Raw genomic sequence first — 21,056 nt, 5'->3', positions numbered from 1 at the left:
AGTGCAGCCCAAGGAGGGGGAGCAGATCGGTTTCAGTAGGTGCATGTTGAGAGTAAACAAACAAACAGTGGGGACTAGGGGACTCGTGGCTTGGCAACTTTCATAGGAATACTTTTCTGATTACAGTCACAGCAAACAATGGGCTATTTACTTAACTTCTCTAGCTGTTAATTAGAGAGGAAATTCGAACGTTCCCTGCCCCCAAAGGGTAAGCAGCAGCTGTCCTGGTGAAGCGGCCTCATCCCCACTGGGTAGCAGCTCTGAAATGGAAAGTGTATATAAAGGCACGCGCGGTTCATCTTTGGTCCACCATCAGGAGCAGGAGAGCAAGCAGGCCGTAGCGCTCTGGGTTTGGCTTTATCCAACCTGTGGTGACTTTTTCAGGCAAGTGGCTCCTCCCTGTTCCCCTGGGAGCCCTTTCTCCCATACCTATCTAGTGGCTTAAGCCTGCTCACCAATGGATGAATTTTTACTGAAAAGAAGTCTATTGATGTCCAGACAGGAAATGAGCTCTAAATGCCAGAAACCCGCCTAACACTTGCTCTCTACTTAAAATACATGCATATATATGTCTTATTTTACTACTCAGATGCATTACTGGAACCAGTTTGGCAAATTAACTTTAATATACAGATACAAAACAACAGATATAGATTCACAGCATTTACAAGAAATCATTCAAATAACATTGTAAATAATATATATTTTTTTTTTTACAAAAACTTCATTCAACAGAAATACAGGTCAAGTTATAGCAGTCTTGTACAACATACTTCAGCTGTCAACAGCGAATCATCAGTTTGGAAGCTGTCACGTGACTTAACATTGTCTTGATGTTGCGTTAAATTCAAGGAAAAGGTTACTAAAAGCCTGCAAAAGAGGTAAGTCAAACACAACCAATGCTAATATTTACAAAAAAGACCAATTATTAAATTACAGAATCCGTTAAAGTATTTTCTAAATACAAATGTCGATGCCTAGGAGATAACTAAGGACAATAACGTCAAGTGTGTTGTAACTAAAAACATTTGCATCAAATATGTAAGTTTCTGTGTTTTTCCTTTTAAGATAGGATAGTTGCTACTTATTCTTCTCAAAACTGTTTGATCTCTACTTTCACTGCATGCATCCTGAGAATAACAGCATTAGCCAAGTGGAATTTTAATGAGAACATGTGTACGTTAAGCTTATAGGGACCAATGCTTTTGAGCAGTTTGACCCAGCTGATCTGTGCCCAGCGTCCCTGGCCTGTCAGCCATCAGAAGGACACGTATCCATGCTTGTTAGTGCTGTCCTGTGAGGGACACAGCTGTATCTCCCCTCGTCCATAAAATAACAAGACAGCAATTTTCTCCTTAACCCCAAGTAATCAGGCTGTTCTATTCTGGCTACATAACTAAGTTGATGTGTACTGAGAAATATCAGCCATTTGGGCATGGAGAGTTTCCCAGCAGATAAATGCTGGACCATGGCTTTTAGAAAAGATTTCTATTGTGAAACAAAGTTCGAATTAAATGCACTTCTGCTTTGTGTCTAGACAACAGCGGTGTAGGATTGAGGGGATTTTCTGAACAGGCATGGAGTTGGTCTTCATCTGGATTAGGTATAAAAAGGCACAACAATATTCAGAAATAGCGTGGAGACGGGGGTGAAATGTTTTCAACGACAAAATCAGACCTACCGGGGAAAAGAGATTTACTGAAAATAAAACTAGGAAGAAGGGACCCCAGGAAAGCTCTGGCACATTGCTGCCAGTCTTTTGCTTACTTGTAGGCCAAAGACGAAGAATGCTATTTCTCTAAGATTTTACAAATATTCCATTTTATGACTGTTTACGATTTACTGCAAGTTGGTTGTGCATTTTAGGTATGATGAAAATCAAGAGGGTTGCTTTTGACCCAAGGCCATTTCAACTGTCTTCCAACAGGTTCTGAAACATAAATAATAAATTAGGTGAGATTTGTCAAAGTGTTTTGCTATCTTTGTGAGACAGACAGAGAGAGAGAGAAAGAGAGAGAGAGAGAGTGTGTGTGTGTGTGTGTGTGTTGTGGGGACATCCATATTATGCAATACGGGGTTAGAGTGAGGAAAAAGAAGGGAGAAAGCAAGATTCCCAATGAAATCCATACAAAATCCATTTGGGAGCTCTTGGTTTCTCTCGTCTTCTTACCAAGTGGAACACAGGACTTACATCAAGAAGGAAAGTGGGGCAAACCTAAAATTCGAATACTTGAGCCACTATTCTTTACCGAACTCATGCATTTGGTAATAAAACTCAAGCTACATAGATTTTAAACAATTTCTCATTTTTCAAAATCACCAGTAAAGGCCAAGCAGGACCCATTCAGGGTGGGTACTGTATCGACTGACTCTTCACACCACACTGAGCTCACGGGGGTGGCGCCGGGACCCAGCTTTCTGCTTCTGCTGGAGAGTCCCCGGAGGGACAGGGGGCAACCGGAAGTTCGGGCTCGGGTGGGAAATACAGCGGGACTTGTCACAGAACTGAAAGCACTTCACTGCGCATTAGGAAACATTAGTAAATGGGAGCCCATTAAGTTCTTTACTTGAATTGAACCCTCACTGAAAATGTAACATAAGCAAATGGTTCTCTTTTCTTCCCTAATTTTCTTATTATTAAAAAAAATAAAAACTATTCAAAATTGTTGTATATACAAACAACTCTGTTCAGCACAGAGACTCCTAGAATTATTATTGCTGAGGGGTCCACAAAAAGCATTTTAAGTGTAGTTTTCAAAATAGATCATTACATCTTCTTAATAAAAAGGTCAGTTATATAAATGCAACTAAAATCAAGAGGTCCAGCCAAAAAGAAACAACACGTGCGTGCACACACACACACACACGCGCGCGCGCGCTCATACGCTCGGAGCCACAGTACCTCCTGGGAAGCTTCCTCACAGAAGCCACCTCTATCCTGGGACACTGGGTATCACGGTCCAGAGAAGTCGCCCCGGGGTCGGTGACCCCAGGGCAGCACAACCTTGCAGCCATCCTACGTACAAGGGAGCAAGCACTGAGGCTGACCAGAAAACATTTCCAGTTGGTGCTCTAAGGCCCACTCCGACGTCCAGGATTAGGGCTTCTTGATGCATGATGTCACCTCCTTCGGGACCGGTCCTGGGCAGGGCAGAAGGTGGGGAGGGAAGGAGGGACCAGACGTTTGGAGGCACAGGTTCTACCTTTGTCTAGGATGTTACGGGTTTGTTTACACTCCAGCACGGGCCTACTGGAAAATGGGACTTTCTGAGACTAGCGTACGAAAAGGGGATTCTCACACAGAAAACCGAAGTGTGGACTACGATACCCCTGTCCAGTGCACTAAGTACATTTAAATGGCCTCTCCCTTGCAGAACCTGTCTTCTCCAGACATATTTAAAAGTTATTTTCATCAACATTTACAATATAGACAAAGAGAAGGAGATTACTGTTACCACGTATCAGCCCATGTGGCCTTCGTTAAAAAGACAGCCATGTCTGAGTCTAGATGTACTGTTGTTAAGGTCTCTTAATAGAGAAAGAACCTTCAGAACCCTCCCGACAGGTTAATAAGGGCGGGGTTAGCACTACCATTTGGGGTTTATGCAACAAAGTCGGCTTCGAATCCTGAGGAAGGTGGGCTGCTGGGAACCGCATGTTTTCTGGGTGGAATGTTCAAGTCACTGTAACTTAACTGGTGGGGACGCCAGAAACAACGGGTGGGGAGAACGCACTGACGCTCTGAACATGCCTTTCCACAGGCGCGTGTGCGTATCTCGCTTACCTGAAAATTAAGTAAATGGGTTTTTATATTGCAAACGGATAGGTCTGATTAGTTCCTTAGGTCATGACGTGCAAGCAGGTGTGATTTCTGTCTGGAGAGTCACACGCTGCACACACACCGCGGGAGGGGACCTGACTCGAGAAGGACAGTCCACCCCGTGGTAGGGTTTTGCACTTTCTCCCTGGAAAGCGGCTGCCTCCTCAGGATGCTGAAGGCACCCAGACCGTGTTCCACGGGAGGGATTCATTGCGCTTCTCCCTCTAGCCTGTCGGGAACGCACCTCGCCAGAGGAAGCCGGCACTACCACTTGGTAACAATTCAGGGGACACCAGGGGACACCACGGCCATCTGCTCTGCTCCGCGGCGCTACGTCGCCTACTACTGTGGAAGACAGCTACAGCTTGCCCGTGCTGGCGAGACGCTACCGTACCAACCCCATCACGACTGTCCCCTGGGAATCCACATGCCAAAGTGGCACTGTAATCGAGGCCCTCCTCAGGAATGGCAGCAGGGAGCGTGCCCGTCATCAGCGATGCCCACTGGGGTCACAGCTCGGCTTCACCGCAGAGCAGGTCACGGGCTCTCGCGGCCCAGCCACCTTGGCACAGGTCCCAGAGGGGTCTCGTGGACATCAGGGCCATGCATCATGACCTCCGTCTCCCTTCCAAGGAGCTGGATCTTCAGAGGCACCTCGGTCACATCCAAGACCTTCTATTCTTCACCCATCCCCAAAGGAAGTTTTCAGCACTGGGTTGAACACACAGAAATGGTTCTCCTCTTTACAGACACCTCAGCCAATGCATGGCCTCCCGTTTTCACTTCTTGAAAGGGGTGAGTTTGTTGAACGTGTGCCAGAAGAGCGACGGCTTCCTCTTGGGCTCGGCCAGGGCAAACACCTGCTGCTGGGGGACGCTGGTGGGCACGGTGACGTGGCGCTGGTGAAGGGGGTGCAGGCTCTGGTGTGGCGGGGCCACGGGGCATCCGCTGTAGCCTAACTCGAGAGGGGAGAAGGGTGGAACATGGACCCAGCGTCACTCGTTAGCCGAAAAGGAAGACTTGAGTTCTTAATTTGATCCTTAATTCATATGAACGCAAAGTACATCTAGAAGCCTACCTACCAGTTGCTGTGAGAATGAAGGGAGCTAGGAACGCGCTGAGAACGCTTAATCGAAACGGTTTAATTGGAATAGGCATTTTAAATCTGCACAGAGGTAATGAGAAAGGCCTAGCACAATGAGCTCCGGGATCACAAGCTAACCGTCAAAGTCAGAGGGACAGGAGGAAGGAGCGTGCTCTTAGAAGGAGCCAGGACTCAGTTCAGAAGGTATCCTGGCCCTGATCTGCCACAAGGCTCTCCCGGCCTTCCCCGGTGAGAGGTGCCTGGCAGGGGACCACCCACCACCACCCACGTTCTTTCCATTTCGGTGCCTAGTTGCTGAGCCAGTGACTCCTGGAAGATGCGGACACCAGCTACTACATTCTAACAAATGGATATTTACTGGTCACCTGCCACTGAAGTGGAGATTCAAAAAAAGAACAAGACAGGGTTTTTTTCTCTTCAAAGGTATTTATCACTTCGTGGTAGGGGGGGTGGTGGGAATTCTGCCTTTGAGCGGAGGGAACAGGGAAATGGGAATGCTAAGGGTTGTTTTGGTAATGAATTCTTCTTGGCCCTCAGCTGATGGCACATCACCATCCTGGGCTTAATTGGGTCTTCCTTTTGCACTTTCAGTTACGAAAATCCGGAATGGGACACATTTCAGAGGATAAATTGTTCTTAAGAGTAGGAAGTCAATCTGAAAAAAAGGTTCTAAGAATATAACAAATGTTTTTGGAATAAAAATCCTTATTATTTTATTCCTGTTGGGTGACATCATGTGTATTATCGGCACTGTAAAAAAATCTTTGCGCATCAGGACGATGGGGCATGACCTGAGTATTGGTCATCTTCAGTAGCTGCTCAGGCAATTCTAATGTGCACGGAGGGTAGGGAGTCCTTGCTCTAAATAAGCTAGTGTGTCTTCTTTTCAGCTCATTTCTCGATGTACTGGATTTTTAGACCTTTCTTCTTACCTACACTAGAACGCAGCCTGCACTGATAAGGAGTTTGGGGCTGGAGATTTCCTCCACGTGTGCCCGAGACACACAGGAGCTGCTGGTTTGCCTTAGACCGCTGAACTGGTTGGCCGGAGGAAGAACGCCAGCACAACCTCAGGATGGGGAGGTGCCGAAGCTCTTCGGTGCCAATTCAAAACACATCTTACAGGCTCATGTTCAAATGTCAGCAAATACTGAAGCGTACTCACACTCAAAACCAAATGCAGATTATTCTAAACCACCCATTTGTGGGGGGGGGGGGGCGGGTGTCTATCATTTTGAGTTTCACCTGTACGTCTCTCTGTTGTTGAGAGCTGGTCATCAGTGCGCTGACGACCTCAGACATTCGCGATTTTAATTCCCCTACTAATATACATGAAGGAGATAAGGAGATGAAGCCTTCTTCAAAACTTACCTTTTGATTTTCCGTGTCCTGCCTTTTGAGCATTTAACATGGCGAGTTTCTTTTGATTTTCTGAAATTTCCATTCCTGGATTTAGGAACAGACATGAGAAACATTCAAAACAGGTGAAATAAGTCAATCAGAGAAAGACAGTTATCATATGATTTCACTCATATGTGGAATTTAAGAAACAAAACAAAGGATCATAGGGGAAGGGAAGGAAAAATAAAATAAGATGAAATCAGAGAGGGAGATAAACTATATGAGACTCTTAACCATAGGAAGCAAACTGAGGGCTGCTGGAGGGGAGGGGGCGGGGGCTGGGTAACAGGGTGATGGGCATTAAGGAGGGCATGTGATGTAATGAGCACTGGGTGTTCTATGCAACGGGTGAATCACTGAACTCTACCTCTAAAACTAATAATACACTACATGTTAATTAATTGAATTTAAATAAAATGAAAAAAAAAAAAAACCCCAAACAAACAAGTGATGCCATTACAGAGTAAAACCAGAACCAGAACCCATACTAACCCTGAGGTGTTCAACATAACCCACAGCAAAGAACCTTACTCCTCGAGGAACTGTAAGAGGTTGAAAAGATTACAAATGGAGAAGGAGCAAGGACTGTCACCAGGACGGACACTAGGACGACATCCTGCCAAGCAGGACACGTTAACGGGTGCCGTGGGGCAGCGCGAGCACCGACGACAGACGCCGACCAAACGCCGCCCGTAGGAACCCGAGCTGCCACGCCTGTCCCGCAGCAGGCTTAGAAGCACAGCTGACCCTCGAGCAACATGGGGTTGGACCGCGTGGGTCCACTTATACGTGGGGTTCTCTTGATAAATACAGGGCAGTGCTGTAAATGCATTTCCTTTCCTTATGATTTTCTTAACAACATTTTCCCCTGACTTTATCGTAAGAATAGAGCATATAATGCATATAACACAGATGTGTGTTAACGGACTGTGTTATCGGTAAGGCTTCCGGTCAGCAGTGGGCTAGGAGAGTGAAGTTCTGGGGGAGTCCAGAGTTACATTTGGATTTCTGACCGTGTGGGGGGGGTCGGCGCCCCAACCCCCACGTTGTTCAAGGGTCAACTGTATTCAGGATTTGCGGATCCTGCTTCTTTTTGCCGGGGGGGCCGTTTCACTCTGGGAGGGGGCTGGCCTCTGGGGCCGGCGCCTGAGGCCGGAAGGCGGAGGCGCTGCTCACCCATCTCGCGGTCCTCCTGCACGCGCCGCCTCTCATCCCCGCAGGCCTGCAGCCACCGCGCCTTGTCCTCTTGCTTTTTGGCACAAAACAGATGAACTTCGTCAGTGGTTTTGCTGACGAGCTTGAAAGCGTTCTTCACGTTGAGGTTCCAGTCCTTGTCCCGTCCGTCCTCCAGGTCCACGAGCTGCACCTCATCCATGTCCGTGCGGCCTCTGTAGTAGAGCACGTCCCTGCGCAGCAGGTCCTTCTTGCAGGACACCAGCTGGTGGTCAAACAGGAAGAACGTCCGCTGCTGGCTCTTGCCGTGCTTGGTGATTTTGGTCAGCTCCCCAGAATGGATCAGTTCGGAACTTCGGTCTAGGATATCCAGCCCCTGCAAGGACGGACACATATTTTAAGACCTTCCCATTTGGATTCCTTGAGACTGTGTCACGGATACAAGAACAAGTCCTGACACACAGTCTTTCTCCGACTTTCCAGTTACAGGAGGTCCGGTCACAGCTCAGCAGGGTGAAAAAAAGGCCACTTACACCTCGGGTGGTTCGTCTCCTTGTGTGTGAAACTTCTTTTATTTCCTACCCTGTGGGAAAATGTTACAGTGCCTCTGTGTCATCCGAAGGGCCTTCCTTACAAGGAAGGACTGGTGATAAACGCGCTGGATGAATGGGCTCCAATCAGTCTGGAATGGCTGCTCCCCGGAGAATAAGGACACCAAGGAGGCTTTCTACGGGGGGCACTTAATGCTACAGACTCTGGGGCTCTGGCTTTTGAGTCTGGTATGTATAGTGGCTCCCAGAGTAATAACTAGCTTAGGATCTTGGAAACAAAAGACCAGACAGCAAATTGCCAGCAAGGTATCGGTAAACTTCTGACAATAAATTATCCCCTAAATGTCACAGTCCAAGAACACAAGGGAAAAACACATCTTTACAGTATTAGGTTGGGTCTAACCCAATGGAACTGTGTGGTATTTGGTACAACACTGGCCTTTGATTTATAAGATTTTATCCTCCTTCAATCCTAGTCATACACAATATTTTGTGGAGGCAAAAAAGCTTGACTCCAAAATAGTTCTTCTACTTGCTTGCCTAGAGCAATTCTGTGCCCCAGATTCTTCACTTACAAAGTAAGAGAGTTAAACACAGTGATGTCTAAGGGCCCATCCAAGCTCCAGAAGGCTCTACGGCGCCTGAAATAGACGTATTTCTTTCCAACGTTCACTGCTATAACCTACTTTAGTTAAAAACCTAACTTCCCAATCCAAACTCTCTTAATCCTTAGGGACAGTGAGTTCTGACCAATTAGTTTAATGTACGATGAATTGTGCTTGGTCTGAAAAAAATCAGAACAACATTAGTTGTTCGAGCAAGCCACTTAATCTTGCCATGTTTCTATTTCCCTATCTGTTAAATGGGAGTAACAGTAGCTCCTACCTCATAGGATTATTGAGAGGATTAAATGAGTTCACATATAAAAATGGTTTAGACCAGTGCCAGGCATGTGGTAAACACAATCAGCGTTGTTTTTATAAATAAATGTTTGTGCATGTGTGCGCACATATGCACACAGGACCATCATGACAGCGCGAGCCAAGCACTGCATTTGCCACCGTCTTATATAATCCTCATGAGAGCTCTATGGATATAGCTAATATTTTCAACCCCATCTTAAGGATGAAAATCTTAATCTTGCCCAGATCATACCCAATTCAAACACAGGCAGTGTGAGTCCAGAGTCCATACTCCTACCACACTGTTTGTATTTTAAATGTTCTCCAGGGGCTCCTGGGTGGCACCGTCAGTTAAGGGTCCAACCCTCGGTTTAGGCTCAGGTCGTGATCTCAGGGTCATGAGATCGAGCCCCATGTCCCGCTCCGCATTCAGATCAAAGTCTGTTTAAGACTCTCTCCCTCTGCTTTTCCCCACCCCCAACTCGTTCTCACTGTCAAATAAATAAGACTTTAAAAATGTTCTCTAGTTGCTCTGATGGAGCGTACTTTCTAGCAGGAGAGACAGAGCGTAAACAATAAATTAATTACAGACACTCTTCAGAGTTGATTTTTTGGTGGAAGTGAGTTACTGGTAAAGTAGCTGACTGTTAAGTTCAACCACCTGCTTCAAAATATATATACCATTAAAGCCAAGAATATAACGTATCAATCACAGGATGTCACAGTATGTCATCAAACTAGACCAGAGTGAGGGAGGGCGTGAGCAGTGCTGGGCGGCGGGGCAGGTGCAGGAAGGGGTGCTCACTTACCTCCCAGCCTACGATGGACACCTGCCACCGTGCTATCTTGTCTATGCTTTCCAGCCTGCGCTTGCGCTCATTGATCAGACAGGCTACGTTCTTCATGGCTTCATAGGCTGCCTTTATGTTGCTGTAGTCACTGTAAAGTAGGAGGTTCATTTTAACCATATAACCTGAAACTCACAAAGCCGGGCCGACAAAGTAATACACTCCATCCTGGATTTTGTATACTAATAGTCTAGATAAAGTAGCATTTAAATAATGGCCATTGTTTCCTTTTTCTCGTTCCTCCATGAATAGACCACAGTCTCCATAGGTTAAGGGAACTGACTGAATGCAATCCAGAATTCTTCGGAATGAGAATGTTTTCATTCATTTCCCAGAAATCACAATGAATGAAAGTAAAGGCCACAAGAAATAAGTTTTAGTCACAGTGACAATGGATTATTTTCACTAATAAAGAAAGGACAGTCTTTATGACTGTTTTGGTTCTCAGATAGCCAGTTTTGCTATATAAAGTACTTTAATAATCACTAACCATTCCCAAGAGTAATTATTTGCTCTGAGTCTCATCTTCTAAGATGTTCAAGAAAGGGACACAAAGAGGACACAAGCCACAGAGGCCTGACGTGGTGAACTAGCCTCTAAAACTGTAGGTACCAGGAAAACAAACTACAGTTCTAATCACCACACAGACTACAGCAGAGCGTGGCTTGTACTGGAAAGTTTGACGTTCAGGTTTTGCTCAGCGTTAATAATTTGGGGACACGTAAACCAATCATCTAGCTAATGAACTGAATTCTTTACTTTCCAGCACTTTCCTGTGTCTTATGAGATAGACAGAGCCTTTGGATCTCAGTGGCACCGAATTAGATCCTCCTGCTCAGCAAGGAAAGAAAGCCTTGGAAGCAGATTCTATTGTCTATTTACCAAACACAAATAACTCAGCCCCTGGGAAGTCCCTGGGCATTCCCCCACAAGGCAGACCCTGCTGCCTCTAGACAGGCCTATTCACACTCAGCAGCAGAGCACAAAGGAAGAACAAAATAGACACAAGGGGACTGTCCAAATAATGGAGCAACCAGTCACCCCAGGCCTCCAGCAATGAAGAAAGTGTACAAAATAATTGTACATTTTTCCTACGAGTTTTTCTGTCAATTCTAGGAAAGAGGCAGAGTATAATGTTTTTTTTGGGAAAAAAAAAAATTGTCTTGTTTTCCTGAAGACAAGGAAATGGGTTTTCTGTCATTTCCTTTAAAAGGATTTTTTTTTTTTTTTTGGGAAAATAGCCAAAGTATGCAAACGCCTCATAGTGAAAAATGCCCTTAAAAGAGAAAAATTAACTGCTGAAGGATGATGTATAGACTCTTGGTCATACCTTGCCCATCTTGGAATGTACCAATCTGCTTGCCCCCGTCTGTCAAGATGTCTCTGCTTCTTATTCTCTTATATGTTTTCTCTAGCTCCTCATCATCGTGTGTTTTTATTCTTTAACATTTTCTGCAAATTTGTGGCTCTCTTGACTTTGCTATTTTCCTTGCACTCAAGTTTTCTGATTTTTCCATCAGAAAAAGAAAAAAAATATATGTATATAGCTCTCTTCCCTTTTATCTATTTCAATGAACTCCTTTCTCTTATTCCTTTAATCTTAATTTTTTAAATGGACATCCACATCTAGGTTCTACTGTTTGGCAACCTAGCTCTTTTTTTCCTTCCAGCTTCCACTCTAATTGCAAAAAGATCCCCTTTGCAAGCCCCATGGCCACACAGGAGTCCGGCAGCAGACAGGATGAAAGCAAGCTCCGTGCTGCACACCCTGCGGGGCCAGGCGCTGCCACGGATAATCTGACTGCTCTCAGGGCGACACTTAGCTGTTAAAGCCCACAACTGTTGTGGTTTGGCACAGCACATTTCCTCTGGGTACAACCCTGTCCCCCCGCCCCCAATACTAGAACCTCTCCAGATCGTCTGTTCGAGGGCTGCAGGCGCACTGAAAGCTTTGTACCAGTGACACGGATGTCACGGGTGAAGTGTGGTTCTTACCTAAAACAGTAAGCTTTATCCTAAAACCTTGCCCACTGGCATTCCGGTTCTGGCCTGGTGAGAACACAGCAATGACCCAACCAGTGCCACCTAAAGGCACCACACAGTTGGGAACTGCACATCTCGGGGAATGGCATAGGATGGCATGCCCATTCCAACAATGAATGGGTGAGATCTTACAAAAAACCACAGCATGGTTATACATTATTCTGCACATGCAGGAAAACAGGGAGTTGTTATTAACTAAGCAATGGATAACTTTTTGGCTCCCCTAGAAGAACTTAGTTAAGGACAAAGCAAGTCCCACAAGGAAATGGAGCATCCGGGTAACCATGATGAGAAGCCCCATGTCCAAGCACAAGGGGATGGGGCGGAACAGATCACGGAGACGGAGCAAGCACCCAGGTTGGGCAAGAAAGGTCTTGGGGCACTTGGGTGGCTCAGTCAGTTGAGTGTCTAACTGGTTTTGGTTCAGGTCATGGTCTCAGGGTTGTGAGATCAAGCCCTGTGTTGGGCTCTGCGCCCAGCAGAATCTACCTTGATTCTCTCTCTCTCTCCCTCTGCCCTTCCCCCTGCCACGCATGGTCTCTCCCTCTGTCTTTCTTTAAAATAAATAAATCTTTAAAAAAAAGAAAGGGCTTAGAGATGAACAGGACCTCAGCGGGATGCTTCTCCAAGCTAACCCTTCACTAACTGTATCCTTGAGATTCCCCACTCTTCAGAAGTTTAAACTTTGGTAGTCCTCACCCTTCTGTAAAGTAACTTTTTGTTGCAATACATGATACTGCTCTGAGGGTGAGCTGCCCTAGGACCGGAAGCAAAGTATTTCTGAAACTGTATTCACACTGGTGTCTTTTAAAAATTGTTCTTTTAACTACAGAGTAGCTACAAAAGAGGATCAGACATCAGTTTTAAGGACCAACAGTACAATACAAATCCCTGTGTGCTCATGACACAGTTTAAGAATTATTCTTAATTTTTTAGTATCTCTAGGAATGGATATTCTGGAGCCTCTTCAATGACCCTGTTTCAAGACCTCATAATCTTGAACATTCTAAGCAAGGTGACAATTTCTTCCATGAGGCTAACCCAGAGTGTCAGGAGGACACCTAAGCCCGCCTGCCGCCGCCGCTCCGCGCAGCCCTGAGCGCCGGCCCGGGGACCCAGGGCGCGCGGCCGAGAGAGGCTGCGTCGCGTCGGGCCCGTGGCGCGCGCGCCGCCCTCACCTGTGCTCCTGCGTGGTGTACTTGAGCAGCTCGGCCAGCTGCAGGGGGTACTTGCAGATCTTCTGCACTGGGGTGAGCAGGAAGCCGTCGATGGCGATGTCGATCATCTGCTGGAGCAGGCGGCAAGCTTCAAAGAAGTGTCTGTACCTGCCCTGCTTCATCAGGTTGGACAGCTCGGCGCAGGCGCCCGGATGGTTGTTACAGTACTCGGAATAGATGGCAAAGCCCTCTTGCTGGGAAGGGAAGCGCAGCGGCGTCAGGTTATTGGCAGGCATCGGGCCATGATGTCTTCGGGCGGGGGGGCGGGGGGAATGTACAGACTGGGGCTGGGAGTGGCTGGAAGGGAGGAGAGGCTATCTTTGCGGGGTGGGGGCTCTAGGACTCGGCGCCCTGGTCCCACTCGAAGGCCCCTTCCGTGTACCCCAAAAGTCTCACGTGGCTTTCCTGGGAGAGCGGCACCCGCTGCCACCACCGTGTCCGCCCTAGCTCTGCTCTAAGGAAAAGGCAGGCACTAGGCACAAATCCAACTCTCTCCCCGTCGTCCTCTGATAGACGTGGTCGTGCCCATGACCAAGTGAGCATTCGAAGCCACCACCCGCTCCCCTCACTGCGCCCCTCTTTAACATCCTACCAACCTGGCTTCCACACGCTGTCCCCTCTGACGTCCGATCGAAAGCCCCCCGCCCACCTCCCTTCTCCTCCGCTTCTCGCTCGCAGGCTGCCGCCGCCCTGCCAGCCCCGTGCGCTCAGCCTGGGCTTCCCCCGGCTTCCATGGCGGCCAGGCTCGCAGTCGTCTCCCCTGCCCACAGCTGTGGGCCCTGCAGCCTGCGCCCGCCCCACGGTTTGTCCTTATCCATGCTCAACACGACACGTCTCCCACCAGACTCCTACTTCCCTACAAGACAGGTTCTCCTAACCCACCCATCAATTCTTTGAGACCCAACGACCTGCAGGCGGGTCGGACTGCCGCTTTTCGATGTTCCCCAAGACCAGTTTCGTCAGCTGGTTCTCAGAAATTCCCACGCCGACATGGCTGTCCTTCCGCATGCCCACGGCAGCCACCCCTACCCCGGCCCCCTCTGCCCGGAACGCAGCAGCCACACCTCGTCCCTCAGCTAGACTCTGCCGCAAGGCCCACACAATCCAGAGGCTCCACCTTCCCCAGGCCCTGCCCCCACTGCAGCCTGACCTTCGCTGACCTCTGAAGCCTCTCTCTTGGAACCTTCTGCTCTGGCCAAACAGGCCCGGTGCGCTCGTGGGGCTGATCTTCTGCCGCTGCGGCCACCACAGCATTATTTTCAGCTGTTTAAAGTTAACCCACTCCGGAGGGTCCGCTCGGCGTCCACTGCCTCTGTGTAGTCACTGCGGTCGGTACCGCCACCCGAGGAGGTAGCTGTCGTCACTGCTGTCACTAGTCCAATGATTACACCCACTGGGCTGGGAATAAAGTCTCCTTCCTCTGAAACCTCTTAGTATTAGACACGGGCAGTCGCTCCCCAGTTATAAGCTCGCCATGATCACAAGACTGTTCTGAGGCACTTTCGGTGCCCCAAGCAGGGGTCCCAGAGCCACACACCTCGGTCTGAATCCACACCTGCCCCTTACTCAGGTGTGACCTTGCGTCAGTTACTCTCTGGGCTATAGTTTCTGCATGGGGAAAATGGGGAAAATAATCATACCTTCTCCGTAGCAGTACCCAAGCTAATATAAGCAAACCCTGGAAACACTGCTTAACATACAATAGTCCCTTAATAGGTATTATGAGAAATTACTCCAAACACAACCTCCTAAAACCCTCAAAGCTGCATAAAAGTGGGAAGATTCTGAAATCTGGAGGTATTTAGGTAAAGGCTAACCATATAAGCCAAGCAACTTAATTTACAGCTGACATCTCCATTCCCTAGAAGATTAATCCAGCAAACAAAGCAAGAAACAAAACAGAACAAGAAGGACTCCTTTCTAGAATGGAGAAACATTTCAAAATTATTTAACCGGATGTTATATTAATAAGAAATAACAGGTGACATACATGTTGAAGAAAGCAGGATCCTATTTCACTTAAATGAGGTTCCTCTTTATTGTATTGTTTCTCAAGGTCTTTCAGGAACTTTCTTTGGAATTTGTAAATATCTTCAATGTTTCCAAAAATGGTGGCTAGTTGTGCAACAGTGAACATTCCCGTGTGCTTGCGACACTGTCGAATATAGCCCTGCAAAACAGCAAAGTAAACTTTTAAAAATTAATCTGCAGAGTCACAGAAATTATTTAGTTGAATAATATAGCTTTTGGGGCCCAAAGCCATTATCTTGGAAGGGATTTGAATGAAAGAAAATTATTTTAACCCTACGGGTCCCTGTTGGGATAAACATACCTCCGTGACTCCAGGGTGCTATGAATATTTTAAAAACAGAAGGGAAGAGAACAGGTGCATGTGGCTGGATGTGTAAAGCAAGAAACTATATAATAAAGTTTTCAGATTATGCTCCTGAAACAAAGTTGCTTGGTTTCAAATATTAAAGCTCCAACATTGGGACTGTCACACTTTTTTCTAAACTCTTAAGATAATCATTCTCCCATCCCTAATTTCATTTCACAGCTGAGAAGACCTGTCAAATATAGAAAGCCACAGCTTGCTGAGCAGCTCATGCAGCCAGCTCAGTGTCACGGCAAAGAGCCAAGAAGATCTTACCCAAGGATTCCACCATCACCTACTTTCTATATAGAGCATAAAGCTGCAGATCTTTAATCCTAGGCCTGCACGGATTAGAGTACTATTCACTCTCCCCCTAGTTGTACTATGGCTGGGGTAGGAGTTAGTGTGGTGGGAAGGAAAAGCCATAAATATGTGTAATACTTATCCCCACATCAGCATCTTGTAATTACACAGCCTAAGTGGCCTGGCTGATAAAATACATACCACTGACTATTTGGTATGAACTTTAATAGAAAGACAATGTAAAGGTTCAAAATACAGGCTCTAAGGCAGACTGGTTGAAATCCCTACCCCACCACTTTACTTGCTATGTACCTCAGTTCCCTCATCTGTAATGGGGGGGGGGGTTGGTGATAATAGGACCAGCTGATGAGAGCGTTTGCAGAAGTTAATCCAGGTTGAGGGACGGCACAAAGTCAAAGCTCAACAATCATTAGCCATGACTTATTTTCCTAAAATGGCAGTTTAAAGAAACTCCCTTAACTAGACACTTACATGGAACAAGATGGTTAGCATCAATAAGATAAACATCGCTCAATCTTTATGGGGCCAGTTAATCCGATTCCAAAATGGGCACTTGTCTCGCTTCAGCTTGTCTTCAGCGCTGAATGTTTGCAGCTGAGCTGAGAGTGCAGAACTCAGCATTCACAGCCAGGACAGCGGAATGAGGAGACAGGGCCAACACCAGTGTAGTGTCAGGCTCATACAGAACCCACAGAGACAAAGAATATCACGGGAGAAATAGAATTTACCACACAGTAGAATACTATGACACTGCAGAACATGGCCTAGGATGTCACTAAGTAAAACCGATTTTTCTTTTTTTTTTGGTCTGCATCTACATGACTCAGAACCTAATCTGTGAGTCAGTGACTAGATGTAGTGGGATTGTAAACAGTGACAGACCTTTGTAAAATTACGTGGGTTTCACTGAAAGGGTGTTGCCTCCTCTGAAAGTCGTTCACTCTGAATAACCTCGGGAAGTCAGTCCTCAGAGAGATAGTTGCATAGTGCCCAGAAAAGAAAACTGACTACAACAGAGAGCCACTGATGCTCACCAGGGCAGACAAGTATTTAATGAGGGCGGAGTCTGTGCAGGGACCACGTGGGCAGAAAGGGGCAAGGAGAAGGGAAGACTACAAAAAAGTAAGTATATAAAATGAGGGTCTGACTGAGGTCCACTGTGGCCAGGCCACAGGGCCTGGGGTCTTACCTCACAGATGTCCTTGAGGTGCTTGATGTACACCCGCTCAGTGTTCATGATCTCCTGGATGACGTTGGTCCTCATCTGGTGCTTGCTCTCCGAGTGTTTGTGGCGGTTCTTGCCGGCATCCTTCTCCTGCTCCTCGCCCTGGGTGCTGCTGGAATTCTCTGACAGTTCTTCCTGATTGACACGCAACTGCGGGCCACACACAGGTGACAAGTGACTTGGGGGGAAGGCCCCCCAGGTTTCCACTTCTCCAGGCTGTGAGCAAGACAGCCTGGCCCGAGGCTAAGTCTTCAAGTCCTTGGCAGAGCCATGGCTGGGCCAGTGGCTCCAAGCATGGCAGCAATGCCAAACAACCAGATGACCATGGTTGAAATGTTTCCTTCAACCCAGTCTAATTTCTGAAAGCTTTCATTTAAATGATTACAAAGAACTGAACCTGCACTGACTGAGTGGGCTTGAGCCTGACAGCACGGTTCTACCACTCCCCCACAGACCGTCGTGAGAAGGGCTTGTAAGCGCCGCACACTTACTCTGACAAAGCTTGCAGGGAACCAGGCTTCCTTGTCCTCATTCCGGCCCCACCACCAGTCCTTGTTAGAGGCTTCCAGAACCTGGATGACATCTCCTGCCTTGAAGCCCAGTTCCTGGTCATCCATGGTCACGTGGTCCCACAGGGCTTCTGCGCAGACCACACTGCCATCACCGATCAGCTGTAATGGGGACACGTGCTTAGTGCAAAACCAGGCAGGCAGAAGGGCAAGGGACGTGCTCTCCCAGGAGGGGCATGGACACCTTCTACCTCATACTTGCACACACTGTTGGCTTGTGGTCAATACTTCACGTTTGACTGTTACACAAAATGAGTTTCCGTATTATGGAAAACAAAATGAGGTGGGCGTCTCTCATACGCTCTTAAAGGAAACCCCAAATCTACTTTTCTTTTTTATAAGACAGTATAAAAATGGCTCACTGATCTATATGTCAGTTACCTAATGAATGTGAATATCTGGAATATTCACCCCCAAAATGGTTTCTGAGCAGACAACACGGAGCCAGGCCTCTAATGATTATGCACATACTTTATTGCAAGACCCTCACGACTTCCCCTAGAACTTACTCCTCAGACTTCATTCACAGTCTGAATAAAATTTTAATCTCACTTTATCATCTACAACCATTCAAGAGAACACAGCCTGATCTACAGATATTTAACAGCTACTTTAAAAAGGAAAGGATAGACACAACTCACCTGTTAGTCAGCCACAGGGGTGGATGGCTGCAGGTCCCCTCAGCACCCCGGGACATCATCATATTCTACAGCAACAACTGGTATTACTAACGGAGATGCTAACTCACTGAGAACTGACACTCCACATGCTCAATTCAAGAACTCCGAAAGCTAGTAAGTGCCTTCTGGAAAGATTTCCATAAAAAGGGCTGAAGATGCACAGTGGTGGAAAGAACACCCGATTTGTAGTGAGAAATATGTGGTTAATTTCAGCTCTGCCTTTTACTAGCAAATGACACAGCCTCTTAGTTTCAGAATATTAAAATACGGGTAATAACTGCAATTTTAACATCTACCTCTTAGATTGGCTGTGAGATCTTTCTGAGATAATGTTAGGAACAGCATTTTGTAAACTGAAAAGCACTCCCCAAACACCAAGCAGCAGTCGCTGCCTTTATTAAGTAGAGCGGTGAGCGAGCTTTAGTTATCTGGAAAACTTAAACGATCCTCGAAAATGCTAGAATGTCAGAGTTCTAGGTTTTAGAATATGTTTGGTAAGAAATAATCAAGGGGGGCACCATTGCGTGGCTCAGTCAGCCAGGCGTCCGGCTCCTGATTTCGACTCAGGTCATGATCCCAGGGATAAGGAATCGAGCCCCACGTTGGGCTCTATGCTCAGCGGGGAGTCTGCTTGAGATTCTCTCCCTCTGCTCCTCCCCCAACTCATGCTCGCTCGCTCTGTAATAAATAAATCTTTTTAAAAAGAGAGAGAGAGGAAAAGAAGAACCACGAGGGCAAAGTCTGAAGTGATTCTGCCCCCTGAAAATGGAGCATCCAAGGCTCGCCACTGTTGAGTGTGACCCCAGTACCTCGTTGATGGCCAGCTGCTCCCCACCCGGCTGTAGGTATCTGGGGTTGGCCTGGCACAGGTCTTCATAGCTATAGTCCTCCTCACTGCCGTTGTCATCCACTAAGGCCGCAGACTCTGCACCTCCATCTGAAGAAACTAGAAAAGAAATGGCATGGTTTATGGTTAAAAGGACACAGCTAACAAAAAAAAACATTTTAATGACAAAATAAATGACCTTTGAGAACATGCCCCCAAGGGGAAGCAATCATTTGTGTCGTACCCAGAATAAGACATCTTTAGAAAACTCCTACAGATCTATCGATCCAAAGGTAGCAGTCATGCGCGGAGCCGGGGTCGAGTGTTACAGTGAGCGGGAAGGAGAGCATTTCAGAGAAGACTGCCGATGTTAACACACAGCATTATTTTGTCACTTAGGATACTGAGTAAACTATGTGTGATCTGGCTGGCAATATGTGCTCCACAGTGGACATAAAATATATAAAACGCAGATCATATTTCTAAGTCCTGTGTTGGTAAGCTTGAGGAGATAAAGAAATGAAAATATAATCATTTTTAAAAAGTGTGTGGCTTCCACCTTTCACCTGCAAGGCAGTGGTGCTACTAAAATCAAAAGGTGTTGATAGTGTCCTAAGTGGAAACACGTAGTCATTCTTTCCAGGTGTCCATAATATGAAAAGGTTGGAACTTACGATACCAGGGTTAGGAATGAGATAGCACCTTTGCCAAAAAGGAGAGAAGATCTTTTAAGGATGGGTACAGCATTCTGGACTGCCCACCTTGGCATTCAGATTTCTCTTCTTCCTGGGACAGTGGGCTACTCTCACCAAGGCTAATCTGTCATCCAGCAGGGGGAATTATAAAGAGAAAGAACATTCCTTGTGAAGAAGACAGAGGAAGCCTTCGTGGTAGTAGCTGGCTTGTTAAGATACTTGAGATGACTCTTGAGAACAAAATGTGGCTCGATCTGAAGCACACGGTATATGGACACCCGTCCATCTAATAGAAGATGAGACTTGAAAAGTAAAGTGGGTGGTAGGGGTGCCTCAAGGATCTACAGTGAGCAGTGGGGCAGCTCCTTCAGGATTCTGAGTAGGAAGCAACAGGTTTTGAAGACAGGCCCCCTAACACTATAGAACGGGTCTGAGAGTCCCAGAGCCTGGTCTGAATTCTAGCCCTGCCCCTCTACAGGCATGGGACCCAGCAACTTCCTCTCTCTGAGCTTCCTCCTTCTGTTGCACAAACTATTTTCTTTCTCTTTGGAGAATGAGGTGGTGGTGTGTGTCAAGTTCCTAGCATCTTTGATTCATGGTTGGGACTCCCTAAAAGAGGGTTCTGTGATGATGGCAGCGCATGTGGTGGGAGCCGGGCTAGAGAAGGACCCTGCCACAGTCGGGTGAGGGAGGGCCTGGAGGTACTCCCTGTATCTCCCTAGTTTCCTTTACTTGGCCTGAATTCATCATCATAATTGTAGTCCTGTCCGTGCGCGGTGAGGAAAACTTAAGAATCTGACACATGTAATATGATCCTAGAGCTAATTTTCATGGTGTTGATCACCACCCATTGTTGCAAACCTTTTTCAATAGTTATCGTTGTTTTAGTGTAAGAATTTTAGGCTCAGTTTACAGACTGTGTTGCTTTTATTTTTTTATTTTTAAGTTTTTTGAGAGAGTGTGTGTGTGCAAATGGAGTGGGGGGAGGGGCAGAGGGTGAGGGAGGCAGAGAATCTTAAGCAGGCTCCATGCCCAGCACAGAGCCCGAGGTGGGGCTCCATCTCATGACCCTGAGATCTGACCTGAACCAAAATCCAGAGTCGGACACTTAACCAACTGAGCCACCCAGGTGCCCCCGGACTGTGTTTCTTTTAAAAAGTTGTTCACGATAGCAGCCTGGCTGAAGTGACAGGAGGGAAGCCACGGGGCCTGGTATGCAGAGCGTGGGGCCATGGTCTGGGGCTGGACGGGTCTGTGGACTACCTGCAATGCAGCTCGTCCAGATGGGATGGGCTGCAAATGT

The 21,056-nt window shown here is 47.0% G+C and overlaps 1 protein-coding gene across 9 annotated transcripts in view; it reads right to left on the bottom strand.

Annotated features, from left to right (window-relative positions):
* Positions 1 to 603: 603 nt before the first annotated feature.
* SPATA13 (spermatogenesis associated 13) overlaps positions 604 to 21,056 on the bottom strand; it is a 142,724-nt gene continuing 122,271 nt past the window's right edge. For 8 of the 9 annotated variants that reach the window (XM_036117255.2, XM_078070557.1, XM_036117260.2 and 5 more), the window contains 9 exons: positions 19,042 to 19,178; positions 17,475 to 17,654; positions 16,948 to 17,133; positions 15,051 to 15,230; positions 13,022 to 13,254; positions 9,762 to 9,891; positions 7,503 to 7,875; positions 6,297 to 6,371; positions 604 to 4,775 (listed from right to left, as the gene is read on the bottom strand). In XM_036117255.2, the coding sequence (XP_035973148.1) occupies positions 4,600 to 4,775; positions 6,297 to 6,371; positions 7,503 to 7,875; positions 9,762 to 9,891; positions 13,022 to 13,254; positions 15,051 to 15,230; positions 16,948 to 17,133; positions 17,475 to 17,654; positions 19,042 to 19,178 (1,670 nt within the window). In that variant the 3' untranslated portion in view covers positions 604 to 4,599. The remainder of the gene's footprint in view (positions 4,776 to 6,296; positions 6,372 to 7,502; positions 7,876 to 9,761; positions 9,892 to 13,021; positions 13,255 to 15,050; positions 15,231 to 16,947; positions 17,134 to 17,474; positions 17,655 to 19,041; positions 19,179 to 21,056) is intronic. The other variant, XR_013447040.1, reaches the window with a different exon arrangement.

Source organism: Halichoerus grypus, chromosome 4 (genome assembly GCF_964656455.1).
Source record: "Halichoerus grypus chromosome 4, mHalGry1.hap1.1, whole genome shotgun sequence".
In the NCBI taxonomy this organism is placed as follows: Eukaryota; Metazoa; Chordata; class Mammalia; order Carnivora; family Phocidae; genus Halichoerus; species Halichoerus grypus.
This window is presented reverse-complemented; position numbering and strand designations above follow the sequence as displayed.